This window comes from Herpailurus yagouaroundi, unplaced genomic scaffold (genome assembly GCF_014898765.1).
Source record: "Herpailurus yagouaroundi ecotype Mexico unplaced genomic scaffold, PumYag 29, whole genome shotgun sequence".
NCBI lineage: Eukaryota > Metazoa > Chordata > Mammalia > Carnivora > Felidae > Herpailurus > Herpailurus yagouaroundi.
The window spans coordinates 51,946,471-51,964,548 of NW_024412377.1; the positions used below are offsets into that span (position 1 = coordinate 51,946,471).

The 18,078-nt window shown below is 38.0% G+C and overlaps 1 protein-coding gene and 1 long non-coding RNA gene across 2 annotated transcripts in view; both read right to left on the reverse strand.

Annotated features, from left to right (window-relative positions):
- ATP10B (ATPase phospholipid transporting 10B (putative)) overlaps window positions 1-3,120 on the reverse strand; it is a 274,165-nt gene extending 271,045 nt beyond the window's left edge. The window contains exon 1 of the mRNA XM_040443917.1: window positions 2,428-3,120. Coding sequence (XP_040299851.1) covers window positions 2,428-2,464 — 37 coding nt within the window. The 5' untranslated portion in view covers window positions 2,465-3,120. The remainder of the gene's footprint in view (window positions 1-2,427) is intronic.
- A 4,261-nt stretch (window positions 3,121-7,381) lies between these two features.
- The window catches only part of LOC121010351 (uncharacterized), a 74,241-nt gene continuing 63,544 nt past the window's right edge, over window positions 7,382-18,078 (reverse strand). Inside the window, exons 2-3 of the long non-coding RNA XR_005781119.1 lie at window positions 12,346-12,409; window positions 7,382-7,432 (exon numbers count right to left, since the gene is read on the reverse strand). This is a non-coding gene — a long non-coding RNA (uncharacterized LOC121010351). The remainder of the gene's footprint in view (window positions 7,433-12,345; window positions 12,410-18,078) is intronic.

The following is an 18,078-nucleotide window of genomic DNA, read 5'->3' on the forward strand; positions in this document are numbered from 1 at the left end:
GAAACTGATCCCATTCACAATTGCACCAAGAAGCATAAAATACCTAGGAATAAATCTAACCAAAGATGTAAAGGATCTGTATGCTGAAAACTATAGAAAGCTTATGAAGGTAATTGAAGAAGATTTAAAGAAATGGAAAGACATTCCCTGCTCATGGATTGGAAGAATAAATATTGTCAAAATGTCAATACTACCCAAAGCTATCTACACATTCAATGCAATCCCAATCAAAATTGCACCAGCATTCTTCTCGAAACTAGAACAAGCAATCCTAAAATTCATATGGAACCACTAAAGGCCCCGAATAGCCAAAGTAACTTTGAAGAAGAAGACCAAAGCAGGAGGCATCACAATCCCAGACTTTAGCCTCTACTACAAAGCTGTCATCATCAAGACAGCATGGTATTGGCACAAAAACAGACACATAGACCAATGGAATAGAAGAGAAACCCCAGAACTAGACCCACAAATGTATGGCCAACTCATCTTTGACAAAGCAGGAAAGAACATCCAATGGAAAAAAGACAGTCTCTTTAACAAATGGTGCTGGGAGAACTGGACAGCAACATGCAGAAGGTTGAAACTAGATCACTTTCTCACACCATTCACAAAAATAAACTCAAAATGGATAAAGGACCTGAATGTGAGACAGGAAACCATCAAAACCCTAGAGGAGAAAGCAGGAAAAGACCTCTCTGACCTCAGCCGTAGCAATGTCTTACTCGACACATCCCCAAAGGCAAGGGAATTAAAAGCAAAAGTGAATTACTGGGACCTTATGAAGATAAAAAGCTTCTGCACAGCAAAGGAAACAACCAACAAAACGAAAAGGCAACCAACGGAATGGGAAAAGATATTTGCAAATGACATATCGGACAAAGGGCTAGTATCCAAAATCTATAAAGAGCTCACCAAACTCCACACCCGAAAAGCAAATAACCCAGTGAAGAAATGGGCAGATAACATGAATAGACACTTCTCTAAAGAAGACATCCGGATGGCCAACAGGCACATGAAAAGATGTTCAGCGTCGCTCCTTATCAGGGAAATACAAATCAAAACCACACTCAGATATCACCTCACGCCAGTCAGAGTGGCCAAAATGAACAAATCAGGAGACTATAGATGCTGGAGAGGATGTGGAGAAACGGGAACCCTCTTGCACTGTTGGTGGGAATGCAAATTGGTGCAGCCGCTCTGGAAAGCAGTGTGGAGGTTCCTCAGAAAATTAAAAATAGACCTACCCTATGACCCAGCAATAGCACTGCTAGGAATTTATCCAAGGGACACAGGAGTACTGATGCATAGGGGCACTTGTACCCCAATGTTCATAGCAGCACTCTCAACAATAGCCAAATTATGGAAAGAGCCTAAATGTCCATCAACTGATGAATGGATAAAGAAATTGTGGTTTATATACACTATGGAATACTACGTGGCAATGAGAAAAAATGAAATATGGCCTTTTGTAGCAACGTGGATGGAACTGGAGAGTGTGATGCTAAGTGAAATAAGCCATACAGAGAAAGACAGATACCATATGGTTTCACTCTTATGTGGATCCTGAGAAACTTAACAGGAACCCATGGGGGAGGGGAAGGAAAAAAAAAAAAAAGAGGTTAGAGTGGGAGAGAGCCAAAGCATAAGAGACTGTTGAGAACTGAGAGCAAACTGAGGGTTGATGGGGGGTGGGAGGGAGGAGAGGGTGGGTGATGGGTATTGAGGAGGGCACCTTTTGGGATGAGCACTGGGTGTTGTATGGAAACCAATTTGACAATAAATTTCATATATAAAAAAAATTATTTACTTTTCATCTGTGGTGGGAGATGTTTCACACCATGCCACAGTAGGATTATACTGAAGGTGCTCATCACAGACTGCATGCATGGGGGTTTTCTGGCTTGAGTAGTTAATACTCAGGGAGTGAAACTATTTTTCTTTAAGCATGAGTTTTCTCCTTTGAACTCAAAGTAGAACCAAAATTCCAACCCACTGAAATGAGCCAACTTCGGAGTTTATCAAAATGAAATTAGAAAGGCATGTAATAATCTCATACTCTTCTTCAAAGCTGTAGTTTCTTTCTGCTTTGAGAACACAACACTAACTCTGCTTCCTCAAGGCTGCACGGGATGAATGCAAAATATATTATGTATCATAAAACGTATGCAGGTACATTCAGGCAGCAACCTCTTGCATAAGGAAGAAGCATTTGCCATCAGCTTATCCTAATGAAATCAATGAAAGAAAAACGCAACATTCTGTGACAAAAGGAATGTGGATCTTGTACCCAGTAAGCCAAATGACATTTTAAATGCAGCATGAAGAAAAGTGGGTATTTCCTGGGCCTGATTCAAAATTTAGGATTAGTGATTATAGGAGGCAATCATTTCCCCATAATAAGGGAAGGGCCAGGTGGCTTGTACTTACCCCGGCAAAGCTGGCTTCCCTCTTGAGCAGGCTCCATTAGAAGCTATGGAAAACAGAACTTGAAAGTGGCACTATTTCTCTTGTACGGCTTGGCTAAAATATCATTTATCTTTCCTGTGGCATCTTTCATTTCTCTGATTTTATCAGATGGCATCAAGACAAGGTTTTAAGCTAACACTCTCTTGGTGTTAAACTCCAAGAAGATGGCCTGGCAAGAAACAACTGTGGCCCGTAAAGGAAGTGGGAAAAATAAGCCACCTCACAAGGGCCACGAGGGAGAGAGAATAGCAGGACTGTGAGTGTGGGCCCTAGTCCCAGAACAGTGAAGGCAGTGTTCTTGGCTCGGCTGCGCATTTACACAGCACCATCACTGTTAGACATGGGTCTTGCATAAATTTCTACTTTCTGCGAATCAATGAGCCAGCAATATAAAAATTCATAAGCGATCTTATTCTCTATACCTGTTACGAGAATGACTTTGTCCATTTACCTTTTGCAATGCATGTAATTAAGTGTGAGACAATTATAACCTTGTAGTTCTCCTTGGGGGCCTGGAAACATAATTCAGTTGCTGGGTTTCAAGGGCACTTAAACAAAAGACTCTCTGCATTGACTTTTATATGCATGCTGGTGATGAATTCACCCTCAAAGCCTCAGAAGTCTCGTTTCGCAGTGGTCTAGTTCTTATTGATTACTATTTGATTATACAAAATAAGGAAAGTGGGACCAATATATTATACTTACAGATTATGTGAATGCTTCAGATATTCAGAAAATCAGACTTATTTATGGGCTTATGAGAGTGCCAATTCATACCCTAAAGGAAATTTTCATGTATAATCTTTTTTACTGAGTTGCCTATAATTCTACTAATTGGGGTAAATGTCACAAACCAGTTGCTATATTTATGGATAGTTATGGGTGAGTCCATAAACAAAAAAGAAACTAGAGCAAGCAACAAGCCTATTCTGAAGGTAGCAAAAGGGGAATATTACCAAGCTTGGGAATTAGACGAGGTGAGAAAAAGTGAAGATAATGTCTAACTTCATGAATATCTTTCCATAGGATCTTGTTTGGTTGCTAGGGTAATTGTGAACTTATGTGTACTGTTGGATTCTATCAGACTACTAAGAAGAAACGTGGACATAAAAACATTTAAGAAGGAATGAAACACCCACACATCTAAAATCGGAATAGCTGCAACTGTAAGATACAAGTTGGGAATTTTTAAGAACATGAAATTTGCCTAACACTTTAGATAGTCTAGAACTTTTTAAAAGACACTTGGCATTCCACAGTTTTCCATCTGCTGAAAGAGAAGAATGCTTTGCAAGCCCTCTTTCTTTCCTCTTAGAGTCTCATGGTTTCTCATCACAAGTGTGACCTAGAATCACAGATTTGGTTAATCACAAAGTGTTAGCACCAGAAGGTAATTAGAAGTCGTTTAGTGCTGCTTCCTCGTGCTGTGGGTAAGGACACTGAAGTTTAGAGAAGTTAAATATGCCTAAGGCCACACAGGAAATTAGTGGCAGAGACGGAACTAAAAACCATATCTCCTTACTTCTACAACCAGTGCTCTTTCTTCTCAGAGAGAGAGAGAGAGAGAGGTGGGGGTGGGGGACAAAAGGGGGAGAGAGACATACCATTTTGAGATGAGAGAGTCATGCTAGTAAATACACAGTGCTCAAAGCATAGGCTTACTTTCTAAGCTGCTTAGAAATTTAAATACTAACAGGCATGTGGCAAGTTATTTATATCATGAAGTTGGAATTAAATGCCACTTTCTGGTTAATTAGAACCCTAATAACAAATAATAGATAAAAGATGCTATGTTCTGTTTTGGTTAGGCCATGTTTCTTTTGCCTGGCTGCTAGAATTCTCTAATAAATCACGTTAAAGGATGACACATCGCAGACCTTTATATAATTCCCCTTTCCAGCAGTCAGCTTCTCTACACTTAAGCAAATTCAGCATTTTATATATATTTGCATTTCTCATTGATTGTATCATGCTTTTCATTTATGATTTTTAGACAGTTTGTCATGTTTAGCCTGTTGTTGCCCAAACTTGCCAATTAAAGAAGTAACTGTTGACAGAGGGTTTTTTTTGTCCCATCTCACATCACCAGTACCATATGACTAGAATGAATTTTATAAACTCAAGACCAGTTATTTACTACAAGCTGTGAAAATTTTACTAGTAGTAATTGTTATAACTGTTATTGACCAATTTATGCTGAACACTCTATTAAGCACTCTACATAATAACTCATTTAAATTCCTCAGCAACCTTAGTAAATTGATATAACTATTTTAATAATAATAATAAAAAAAAACAAGACTACTGGGGTACCTGGGTGGCTCAGTTGGTTAAGCCAACTGTTGATTTCAGCTCAGGTCATGATCTCATAGTCGTGAGATCAAGCCCCACATTGGGGGCTTTTCCATGACTTTCTCAGGCTGGGCATGGAGCTTAAGATTCTCCCCCCTCTCCCTCTGCCCTGCGCTCTTTCAAAACCAACCCAACCCAACCCAATCCAGGGTTATCAAATTCTTCAAACCAAATGAAATAGAAAAAGTCATAAGGAAAAATCTTATGGTTACTTTGATAAATTAAGACATTAGATAAGCATTGACTTTAGTCATAAGAAAGGCAAGAGTCTAGACTAAATGAATAAGCAAAATAACGTTTTAAGCATTTGGAACATAAAGTAGCTTAAAACATTTTAAGTGGCTAACCAGCTGTAAACATTGCTATGAGATTAATAAACAAGAGTTGAAAGAAGTTTTAAGCAAGTAAAAACATGAGGAGGAATTGGTAACATGAGACATTAGCCATAAAACTAGTTCCTTCAGGACTGAAGCAAAGGGATGGACAGCAGCACAGTTGTCCAGGGCATCAAACATGTCTGCAAATGTAACATGATCAAACATTTCATTAACCAGAACTCAGAGTACAGGGAAAGCAGGCTGAGAAAAGATGAGAGATCCCCAAGGGGCATGCATGAATACTTCTAGACCAGTGGTCCTCAACAAGGGCTGCTGGTGTTTCTTGGAGGCATTTGGCAATATCTGGAAACATTTTTGCCAAATTGCTTGGGGGCACTACTGGCCTCTGGTAGATAGAGCCCAGGGATGCCGCTAAACATTCTACATTGCACAGGATAGCCTCCTACAACAAAGAATTATTTGTCCCAAAATGTCAGTTTTGCTGAGGTTAAGAAATCTTGTCTTAGACGTTTTCTGAATTCTCAAGGCAATGCATTAAGATAATGGCAGGACTGATTTATTGAGTGAACAAATTGAGTTTGGGGAGTCTTGTCTACCTCTTCCCCCACCTGAGCTTGGTTCTTTTTCCAGATGTTAAACAATCTTTTAAAGATGAGCGATTTGAAGGAGTGTGAAGTCTCAGTCTGGGCCTCTACCAATTAATTTTATTTCTGAAGTAATTTTAGAAAACAAAGACAAAATAATGATGAGAAGTCTTTATAGTAAGTAATGTTAAGGGGGTAGGGACAGGCTCGGGTGGAAAAAAAAGACTACCTTAGGGAAGGGTATATTCTTGGTCCTCTACACCAAGTAATTCATGTCATATCTGGTGTTCCTAAACCAGATGTTACAGAATGTTACCATTCTACAGAATGGTTACCATCTACAGAAGTATTTTGTTTGGCCTACGCAGACCTAAATTTTATATTAGCTGGCAGCATTTGAACATTGGACATTTCTCATAATAATGTAGATTCTTTTTTTGTGGAAGAAGCTAAAGAACTGACAACGCTGGATACACATTCCCACTAGTCAAGAGTTGGCCATTGCTGAATAATGGCCAGCCATTTTGGACAGGGCACGAATATCCCCATTCCTCATATGAACAGCTTCAGTAGGTTATGTTACCTGCTGTATTCTGGCAGCAATCTTAGTTTGCAACTTCTGTCTTAAAAGATTATATTTATACTCCTTTTACTTCACTCTTCAGGGTAACATTATATAACAAACTGTTTGGAATGTGTTATGCAGCTCTTCCTGGATAAATTTTCATCCAATGAATCCTGCACCATCTTTTGGCCATTTTTTTCCCCAAAAAACACAATTTTGGCTTTTCCAGGACTTTCTCTCCTCCAATTTTTTTTGGGGGGGCGGGGCTAATCAAAAGGCGACTAAATGGTGGAGAATAACTTGATATTTACCCACTGGAATAGAAATTCACCACAAGTCCCAAGGCTACACACATTGCTAGCTTAATAATTTTTCCTCTATAAAACACAAATAAAAAAAAACCCAGAATAAATATTTTGACCATGGTGTGTAGGGAAATGGCAAGGATAACTTACTGGGATCTACAGAAACTAAGTTTTAGAATAAAGTATTGAATATTGATGTTGAAAGTGTTTATAGCCAAAATTCATACAGGTATTTTATAGCATTAGATTAAGTCAGTAGGAGGTCACAAAGGATGTTGTGATTCTTTGAATAACAATTTGTTTGAATCAATGCATTAGGAGGAATAGATTAGTTTTTACATTCATAAAGTAAGGCCAAGTTTTTACACTATTTCATGATGTGCAAGAGAAGATATTTACAATAATTTATTATAAATATAAGGATAAATACTGAGGTGTTTGTTTTATTGATAAGAGTAAGGTTATATAATAATTCCATTTGTTTAGAATTATGGTTCTCAAACCCTTTAGAATTAGGGTTCCTTGACACTCTTAAAAATTATTTAGAATCCAATGAGTTTTTGCTTATGTGTGTTGAACTAATCTATATTTACTGTATTAGAAACTTAAATCAGAAATTAAAAAGTTATACATTTCTTTAAAAATAATATATTCATTACATGTTAACATACATTTTTCCAAAAAATAACTATTCTCTAAAACAAAAAAATTAGTGAGAAAAAATTTTAAATCTGTTTAATATGTGAATAGAAGACAATTAAATTCTCATACCTGCTTATGCATTTGATCTGTCTTGCTATGAAGAATAATCCAGCCTCCTACCTAGTTGGAAAAGGAAGACTGGTTGGAATTTGGGGGACTGTGATGTTAGTTTTATGTGTCTATATGCAAGACTACAATCCCTAGTTAGTCAATCAAACACTAGTCTAGGCATTGCTAAGAGATTTTGTAGACATAATTAAAGCCCATAATCAGTTGATTTTATTTTTATTATTTTTTTTTAATTTTTTTTCAATGTTTATTTATTTTTGGGACAGAGAGAGACAGAGCATGAACGGGGGAGGGGCAGAGAGAAAGGGAGACACAGAATCAGAAACAGGCTCCAGGCTCCGAGCCATCAGCCCAGAGCCTGACGCGGGGCTCGAACTCACGGACCGCGAGATCGTGACCTGGCTGAAGTCGGACGCTTAACCGACTGCGCCACCCAGGCGCCCCATAATCAGTTGATTTTAAATAGAAGAGCCTATACTAGATAACCTGGGTGGGTCTCATTTGATCAGTTGAAAGGCCTTAGAAAAAATGTTGTCTCTACTCGAAGAAGAAATTCCATCTACAGATAGCAGCTTCAGCCTAGGCTTGAGAATTCCAGCTGGCCTGACTGATGGTCTGTCCTATGAATGTCACACTTGCCTACCCAGCCCAACAATCATGGAAGCCAACCCTCTGGAGTAAATCTCTTAATATGTATCTCCTATTGGTGTAGTTTCTCCAATTGAACTCTAATACACAGAGACTTTAAAATCAGTGGTATAGGATATACTTTACAAAGACTTCCATATCACTAATTAGCTTAACATAATAATTCTATGGAGTTAGTAAGGCAAAAACCATCATTTCTATCCTCAGAGAGGATATTTATCAGATGGCATAGATCTTTCAAGTGGCTTTTAGTCTTGATCCTTAAATTCCTGGTTTCTATGCCAGTGCACTTTACCTTTCAGCACAATAACCTTCTATATATTTGGAAATATACTTGCAGATATAGACATTCATATTATTTAATACACACGTCACAAAGAAAATCCTTACAAACGGGGCAGGACACAAAACCTGTATCTAGGTATGAGTGGAAGTGATGCAAATGAAACACAGGGTTTTATTTTATGCTTAAGGAGCTTATAATTTACCTGGGAAAAATAAGATTCTTTATCCCTGAAGATATGAGATGGGGTTTAATAAAGTGATTAGGACTCTGATTCTTTATTAATACTTTTTTGAGTACTAGGCAATGCGATAGAGTCATTTTCATCCTTTTCAGCTGCTTCTGGTGCAATTGATGTACCCTCCATATCTGATGACCCCTCTAGTGTGTGAGTTTATGAGAGACAGTGATAATGACCAATCAGCAGGTACATAATACTAACAACCTGTTCACTGAATGACTAAGGAAGCAGAGAATGGATGCAAAACAAAAGTGAGAAGGAAGAGCCAAAGTGGAAAAATTGGGAGAAATGGAAAACCGAAGAACTGGAAGATAGAATATGACTTTAAGATAATGAAATGAAAACTGGGCTGAAGAAGGTATGTGTAAAAAAGTAACAAGAGGTTTAGCAGAACAAATGAAGGGTTCCCATTTTATGAAAGAGACTGGCCAAGAAGAGTGTTTTATTAGTATGAGGAAGCAGAATAGGATCATGGCTCAGTGTATGAACTTTAGTCAGAGAGATCTGAGTTTGGGTACTAGTTCCATCATGTACTAGCTATGTCATCTTGGATAAATAACCTGACCTCTTTGGACCTCAGTTTCCACAAATGTGAACTTTCAGAGTTATTATGAAAATTAAATGAGAAAATTTCTATAAAGTACATCAAATAATGCCTAGCATAGAGTAAATCCATTAAGTATTGACTCATAATTATTGTTATTACTATTATTATTAATTCTAGAAGCAACAAGGAGCCAATAGGAGATGTTTAATTGGGATGGTGATATGGGGACACTTGTTAGCTTGGAAAATATGTCTGATTTTAGTTAGAATAAATCATCAAGGTAAAATACTGGAGCCAGAGCAATCAGGAAGTTACCTCAATAGTCCAAGCACAAAAAAGTGACAGGCAAGGTACAACCTAGCCCAAGACTCCTCCCACTGGATCATCACATACACTATAGATTTGACATTGTTGGTTTATTTTAAATAGGAGCATATACTATTTATGTATAATTGGTAAATGGGAAACACTACAAATTTTTGTAAACATTTAATTTAAGCACATCATTTATCAGATTTAGGGGAGAATTTTAGAAGTTGAAGATTGCAACTTTTATTTTATTTTTATTTTTTTAAAGTTTTATTTATTACTTATTTTGAGAGAGTGAGAGCAAATGGGGAAGGGGCAGAGAGAGAATCCCAAGCAGCCTCTGCACAGTCAGCACAAAGCCCGATGTGAGGCTCTGAAAATTGCAACTTTAGAGAATATCAAATGCCCTGACATAGCAATTGGGCTTCCTAATTCTCTCTGCTTATATAGAAAATTAACTAGAGGTTCCTAGAAAATTAATCACTAAGGAGGCGCCAGTCCAGGATTAAAAACAAACAAACAAAAAACCTGTATAAAGCACATAAATATCTATGTATGTCTAGGATTATATAAGAGTTATATGTGGTTGCCTCAGTTGGTTAAGCGTCCGACTTCGGCTCAGGTCATGATCTCGTGGTATGTGAGTTTGAGTCCCACCTGGGGCTCTGTGCTGACAGCTCAGAGCCTGGAGCCTGCCTCAGATTCTGTGTCTCCCCCTCTCTCTGCCCCTCCCATGCTCATGCTCTGTCTCTCAATAATAAAAAAAATGTTAAAAAATTAAAAAAAAAAAAGAGTTGTATGTAGTTGCATGTGAGATTATCTACAGAATTTACACATGGTGGTTTTTCATATGCAGTGAAACCCATTTGTTAATATCTGGGGATGCTGGAAATAAATTTAATTAACAACAGATAGTTGTAACAGGATCCAACTAGGAAAACTCACCTGCCTATCTATGACACTGGTCTCGTTTATGTCTATATCCATAAAGTGACAACAACATCTTTTTTTTTTTTAACGTTTATTTATTTTTGAGACAGAGAGAGACAGAGCATGAACGGGGGAGGGTCAGAGAGAGGGAGACACAGAATCTGAAACAGGCTCCAGGCTCTGAGCTGTTAGCACAGAGCCCGACACGGGGCTCGAACTCACGGACCGCAAGATCGTGACCTGAACCTAAGTTGGCCGCTTAACTGACTGAGCCATCCAGGTGCCCCAACATCTTTTAAATTTCAAGTAAGCTCTTGGCCTTATTGTGAGGCTTAATCTTCATTTTAGAACACAGACGGAACTGGCACTCTTCCTGAACAGCTTGCCATAGAGCAGAATGTCATAGGATAGATGCAAGTTTTTAAAAATTGTACGATTTTAATAATCTGTGCAGATTAAAATCCAAAAGATATGATGATATCCATATATGATAATTTTCACTTAGTTTAGGAGGTAAATGACAAATAGTATAGAACTTTCAGCAGAATTAGGATACAGCTGCTAAAGTTGAATTTCTAGTCTCAGAGTTGATTAGCATATCCATGTTTGTGTTTGAATGTAATAGATGTGAATCTCCTTTCCAAAAGAATTAGAAGTTTTCACTGTGCATTTGTGTGGAAATCATTGGTTGGAATAAATGTTTAAGAACGTAAAGGAAAAAATAAAGACATGAAGTAAGAGACATAGCACAGTGGCCTTTGGATATGATTTTCTATCCATTGAGTACAAGTATTCAAGATGATTTTCCAGGTGGAAAGGATAGATTTTCTCAGAGCCAAGCATGAACTGTTGTATAAGCCCTGTGACTGTCTAACATCACACATTTGCAAGGTAGCTTCTTGGGCTAGAGGTGGAATGAGGCCTGGGAACAGAGAGATGTGATCTTCATCTAAAAATACAAGCCTTGCATTAATTAGATGTGCTAATAAGCAGTGTGTATCACTCACCATTCCCTATGACTTCTAGGTGAGATAACTATGAATTAATAAAGTTAAAACAATGGAATTTGGAATAAAAACAGAAGATGACATAGGGTCTCAGATTTTATGTGATCCAGTATTAGTATATCCACTGATAAAGGAGACAGACTCGTGAAGACAAAGTAGCTTGCTTGAGGTCACAAGTCAATGTCACTGCTAAGTCTATCTTATAATTTCTCACTTATTCTGCAGCTACTCATTGTCTCCATGAGGTTACCATAATCACTGTATTTAGACAGTACTGTTTTCTACCTAGCTCAAGCTAATTAAGAAAGAAGAGGAATATATTGGCCCACATAACTGGAGTGTCATAAGCTCTCTCCTTGCAGGTTTTAGGCTGACTTTCTCCATGTGGTAGGCCAGGTGCCCTTTTGGAACTCCAGACACACATAGTGACTCAGCCTCATTAGAAAGCTTTTCCTAAAACATTTTATTTTGCCCAAGTCCCAGGAAAGCCTCTGATTAGTTCATTTTGCATTGGGGCTCATTCCTGGACCAATTACTGTTGCCACAGGGATGAATACTCTGATTCACCAACTCATGTACACATTGCTGTACAAAGCCATCTCTTTTAACCACATGAAACACATTATTCACCAGAAAAGGGGTTGTCAGAAGGATTTCAGGGATTCTTTTTCTTTTAAAAAAATTTTTTTAAACATGTTTATTTATTTTTGAGAGAGAGAGAGTGCAAGAGAGCGCACCAGCAGGGGAGAGGCAGAGGGAGAGGGAGACACAATGTGAAGCAGGCTCCAGGCTCCAAGCTGTCAACACAGAGCCTGAGGTGGGGCTTGAACCCATGAATCATGAGATCATGACCTGAGCCGAAGTCAGCTGCTTAACTGACTGAGCCACCCAGGTGCCCCAGGAGGTCAGGGATTCTTAACAGGCACAAACAACAAATATATTATAATCATATTCTAAAATGCAACTTCATAGGAAGAATACATAAGAACTAAAACTTACCAGACATAGGAATAACAACTATGGAAATGGTGTTGCTTTTCTTCTAAATAACTTGTGTCAATATCTGTAATGACAAAGATACAGAAAAATCTCGTTTCTTAAGATGGAATAAAAGATTGATTCACTAGGGTTTACAACAGGATAATTGATTTCATACATATTAACATACACAGTATTTAGTGTTCTTAGAACACTGTCTGGCATTGAATGAATGCTTATCCTCTTCCTTTGCATATATAAATAGTTTATATATAATTGGCCACTTGTGTGGTTCCAAGGCCACATCACCACTTTTCATCACCAGACTGTCAGTGTAATTTACGTCATGAAGCCTTTAAAGACAAAATACTATAAACTGTTTCATATTTTTGGTTTTTAATATTTGAGTTTTTGAATGCCACCGTTGCCAAAATGACCTACCATTGTTCTTTGTGATTACATAGCATATGTTCCCAACTCTCCTAATGCTGTGATGGAGCTTGCATTATTTTGATTTTGTTTTTAACTGAGGTATAGCTGACATATAACATTGTATTAGTTTCAGATTACAACATAATGATTTAATATTTGTACACACTGTGAAATGATCACCACAATACATCTAATTAACATTCACCACCATGCAGCTTCATTTTTTTTTCTTCTTGTGTTGAGGAGTTTTAATATCTATTCTTTTAGCAACTTTCAACTATGCAGCAACACACTGTTACTAACTATAGTCACCATGCTGTACATTATATTTCCATGACTTATTGTATATCTGGAAGTTTGTACCTTTGGCCCTCTTCAGCCATCTTACCCACCCCAAACTTCCACCTATGGCAACCACTAACCTATTCTCTGCATCTATGAGCTTGGTTTTTATTTGATGGTCCTTTTTCTTCCTCCTAGATTCCACATAGAAGTGAGATCATACCGTATTTATCCTGCTTTATCAAAGTTATTTCACTTAACAGAATGCCCCCAAGTTCTATCCATGTTATTCTGATTTTTTTTTGTTTCAACTCATGTGAATTTTGGTTATTATGGCTTTGAGAATCTTATGATATAAAGATATTATGGAAGCTGGCAAAATTAGGTGTTTACAATGTCATTTTTGAGGAAAATTAAAGACTTAAGTGTAGCACAAATGATTAAGAAATTGCCACTTGTTGGGGCGCCTGGGTGGCTAAGTCAGTTGAGAGTTGGACTGTGGTTCAGGTCATGATGTTGTGGTTCATGAGTTCAAGCCCCACATTAGGCTCTGTGCTGACAGCTGGGAGCCTGGAGCCTGCTTTGGATTTGATGTCTCCTTCTCTCTCTTCCCCTCCCCTGCTTGTGTTCTCTCCCTCCCTCCCTCTCTCTCTCTCTAAGAATAAACAAACATTAAAAAATTAAAAAAAAAAAAGAAATTGCCACTTGTTTAGTTTCAAAAGAGGCTGAAGAGGTGGCATATGGTCATGGGTAGGAGCTAGGTCTTTTAACTTAAATGGTTCTGGGTTCAAATTCTGGCTTCTTGCTAGTCATGTGAACTTGAGCAAGTTACTGTACCTCTTTAAGCCTTAATAACCTCACCTATAATGTGGGAATACCATCACCACCTAATTCGTAGATAACACAAATATAGTGTGTAGTACTCTTTGAGCTCTGAATAAAGATTAACCATTGTTATGACAGTCACAATAAAGTAATTTATGTGTAGACGATGAAATAAAGAACAAAAATAGCACCTATTACAATTCTTAGCACATAATGGGAAACATATACAGTTGTGGAAATACTGATTTTTATGGATGGAGATATCTATTTTTGACATTTTCTCTAAGAATACACCTCAAATTTCTTTGTTCTCAATGACCCATTTCCTTTTGGATTCTTTGTAGTTACAATACAATTTAATCCCCAATTATCAACTACTTACTACATGATCAATTGCATTAGTATTATCTCCAACTGGAATTTTAGTAACTTTTCCTGCAGGAATTATACCTTACTTCTTTGAAAAAAAATTTTTAATGTTTATTTTTGAGAGAGAGACACAGCCTGAAGGGGGGAGGGGCAGAGAGACACAGGGAGACACAGAATCTGAAACAGGCTTCAGGCTCTGAGCTGTCAGCACAGAGTCCAATGTGGGGCTCAAACTCGGGAACAGTGAGATCATGACCTAGGCTGAAGTCAGACACTTAACTAACTGAGCCACCTAGGTGCCCCTATGCCTTACTTTTTGTGTGGTCTCTGTGTCACCATCCTGAGCTTATAGTAAGAAGCCAATACTTGACAATGGATTGATCGGTGAAAGAACTTCTTTCTCTCCTGTAACACTTTTAAATCAAACTGGGCTGTTCTACATAAAGTGGACAGGAGAACCACTTACAGTTACTATGGATATATGGATTGGGATGAGAGCCCTTCTTAAAATGTTCTAAGATTTCTCAAGCTCTTCCTGTGTATGGATGTGTAAGGCCCATAAATCCTAAATTCTTATTCACTTACTCCCTCAACAGCCCAAGTAAGCCTATCCCTTATTATTATTTTTACCTCTTAGTATTCTTCTATTATAAAAGATATAGAAAAAAGGGTAATGGGGCTGCACTTTCTGATAACTTTGGTGCTCTTGGTTAGGTATCATCTTTAACATCTTGGTTTGACCGAAGGCTGGAGCCAAAGCATCATGCAGTCTGTGACAATAAACAATGGTATATAAAGTGTCTGTTGGGACTTTGGTCCAAGAGCAACAGACTCTGGATCCCACAATGTGACATTTTTAGTAGGCTCAAGTATTTGATTCATCCAGTAAGATATTTCCCTAATGCCTTTCCTGCATAGGATAGCGGAGGCAGAGGCATCACACGTTTGCTATGGACACTTTTGCATCCAAATAGTCTGGCAAAGACTTCCAAAGCCTTGTCAAACATCTTCAAAACTTTTCTCCATTCTATCACTCCTTCACTTCATATCTGTATAATATTGATTTAAAAATATCATTTCTGATTTGCAGGGTCTGCCTTGACTTTTGGTGCCCCTGCAGAGTGGAATCCCATCTCCTCAATCAACACACTAACATCATATAAAGGTTCCCCAACTATATGTCCGAAAGTGGGCATCCCCACAATTCTACATTGCAACTAACTCTGAATTGGGCCAAAGACTTATAGCATGACAGGTTCATCCTTGATTTTCCATCAACCTCAGCAGTGATTAATATTCCACTATCCTTGGTAACTTTTCTCCTGCTGGTAAATTCTATTGAAAAGATTCATTCAAATTAGTTTCAGATCAAAGGTCATATTACCATATATTCTCACTGTTTTACATACTAATGTTTCTGAAACTGTGGTGCATCTTACATTTGATAAATACCCTTAGTGAGATATTTTAAATCTCCATATGCTATTATTTAATTTATAAATGCAGTGTATAATTCATGAAATCTTAGAACTCAAGGTATTTGGTAATGTTACCCTTCATATTACCAGTTCTCAAGTACATTTTACGGCTCTGGCTTCATTATTTCACTGCATTCATGCCACTTAAAAGAGCTAAAGAGTGAGGTCTTTAAGAACTGTGAAAATCAACCAAATCCTGAGCATCACCCCTGAGCTAGAGGGGTATTAAGCCTGGTTTGCACAGACATGCCTGGCCTGCCCTCTGAAGCTCCCATACAAAAACAACAGAACCTTTTCCCCCAAGAGAAGCTGCCAGAATACCATCTCCACATCTGGGGTGGAGTAGTGGCTAATTTTGCACAAAGAGTGAGTGTCTATTTGACTTTTTGCCTGAATTCTCCTGGCTTCTCCATCAACTTCAATACGTTGAGGAGTTGGTTTTCATATCAGGGAAAACCTACAAGTCCATTTGATCCTTTTTATTCCTTTTCTCTCATTTAAATTTATAAGTAATCATTGCAGGGTTTTAAATGAGGCTTTACCCAATTTCCCCACATGCATTCAACATTTCATTTGCTGAAACCATTGGTATGAAGTTTAAGAATTTGGGACAAAAAAAGTTTGCATTTTTTTTCCAACAAGAACCTCATTTCTAAGGCATATGAACATGTGATCAGAAACAAGTTCATATCTGATATGAAAACATACTATCTCAAATTATTTTTCTTACAACAAAAGCGTAAGTATATCTCTCTGATCTGGAAGTCAGGTTGAATTATCATAGATTTACAAAGAAAAGACTTCCTTCTCTTGACCAATCAACTACAAACTATTACTCTAACCTTTAGAAAGTTAAGTGACCTTCTATAAGACCTACAAATTTGGCACAAAAACAGAAAGATCAATAGAACAGAATAGAGAACCCAGTAATGGACCCACAAACATATGGCCAACTAATCATTGACAAAGCAGGAAAGAATATCCAAAAGAATAAAGACAGTCTCTTCAGCAAATGGTGCTGGGAAAACTGGAGAGCAACATGCAAAGAATGAAGCTGGACCACTTTCTTACACCATACACACAAATAAACTCAAAATGGATGAAAGACCTAAGTGTAAGACATGAAGTCATCAAAATCCTCGAGGAGAAAGCAGGCAAAAACCTCTTTGATCTTGGCTGCAGCAACTTCTTACTCAACACGTCTCTGGAGGCAAGGGAAACAAAAGCAAAAAGGAAATATTGGAACTTCATCAAAATAAAAAGCTTCTGCACAACAAAGGAAACAATCAGCAAAACTAAAAGGCAACCAACAGGATGGGAGAAGATATTTGCAGATGACACATCAGATAAAGCGTTAGTATCCAAAATCTATAAAGAACTTATCAAACTCAACACCCAAAACACAAATAATCCAGTGAAGAAGTGGGCAAAAGATAGAATAGACACTTCTCCAAAGAAGACAACCCAGATGGCCAACTGACACACGAAAAAATGCTCAACATCATTCATCATCAGGGGAATACAAATCAAAACCACAATGAGCTATCACCTTACACCTGTCAGAATGGCTAACATGAACAACTCAGGCAACAACAGATGTTGGCAAGGATGCAGAGAAAGAGGATCTCTTGTATTGTTTGTGGCAATGCAAGCTGGTCAGCCATTCTGGAAAACAGTCTGGAAGTTCCTCAAAAAATTAAAAATAGAACTACCCTATGACCTAGCAATTGCACTACTAGGCATTTATCCAAGGGATACAGGTGTGCTGTTTCAAAGGGACACATGCACCCCCATGTTTATAGAAGCACTCTCAACAATAGTCAAAGTATGGAAAGAGCCCAAATGTCCATCGATGGATGAATAGATAAAGAAAATGCAGTATACATATACAATGGAGTATTACTCGGCAATCAAAAAAGAATGAAATCTTACCATTTGCAACAACGTGGATGGAACTAGAGGGTATTATGCTAAATGAAATTAGTCAGAGAAAGACAAATATATGATTTCACTCATATGAGAACTTTAAGACACAGAACAGATGAACATAAGGAAAGGGAAGCAAAAATAATATGAAAACAGGGAGGAGAACAAAACACAAGAGACTCTTAAATATGGAGAACAGAGGGTTACTGGAGGGGTTGTGGGAGGGGGGATAGGCTAAATGGGTAAGGGGCATTAAGAAATCTACTACTGAGGGGACCCTGGGTGGCTCAGTTGGTTGGATGTCCGACTTTGGCTCAGGTCATGATCTTGCGGTCCGTGAGTTCGAGCCCCGCATCAGGCTCTGTGCTGACAACTCAGAGCCTGAAGCCTGTTTTGGATTCTGTGTCTCCCTCTCTCTGACTCTCCCCCATTCATGCTCTGT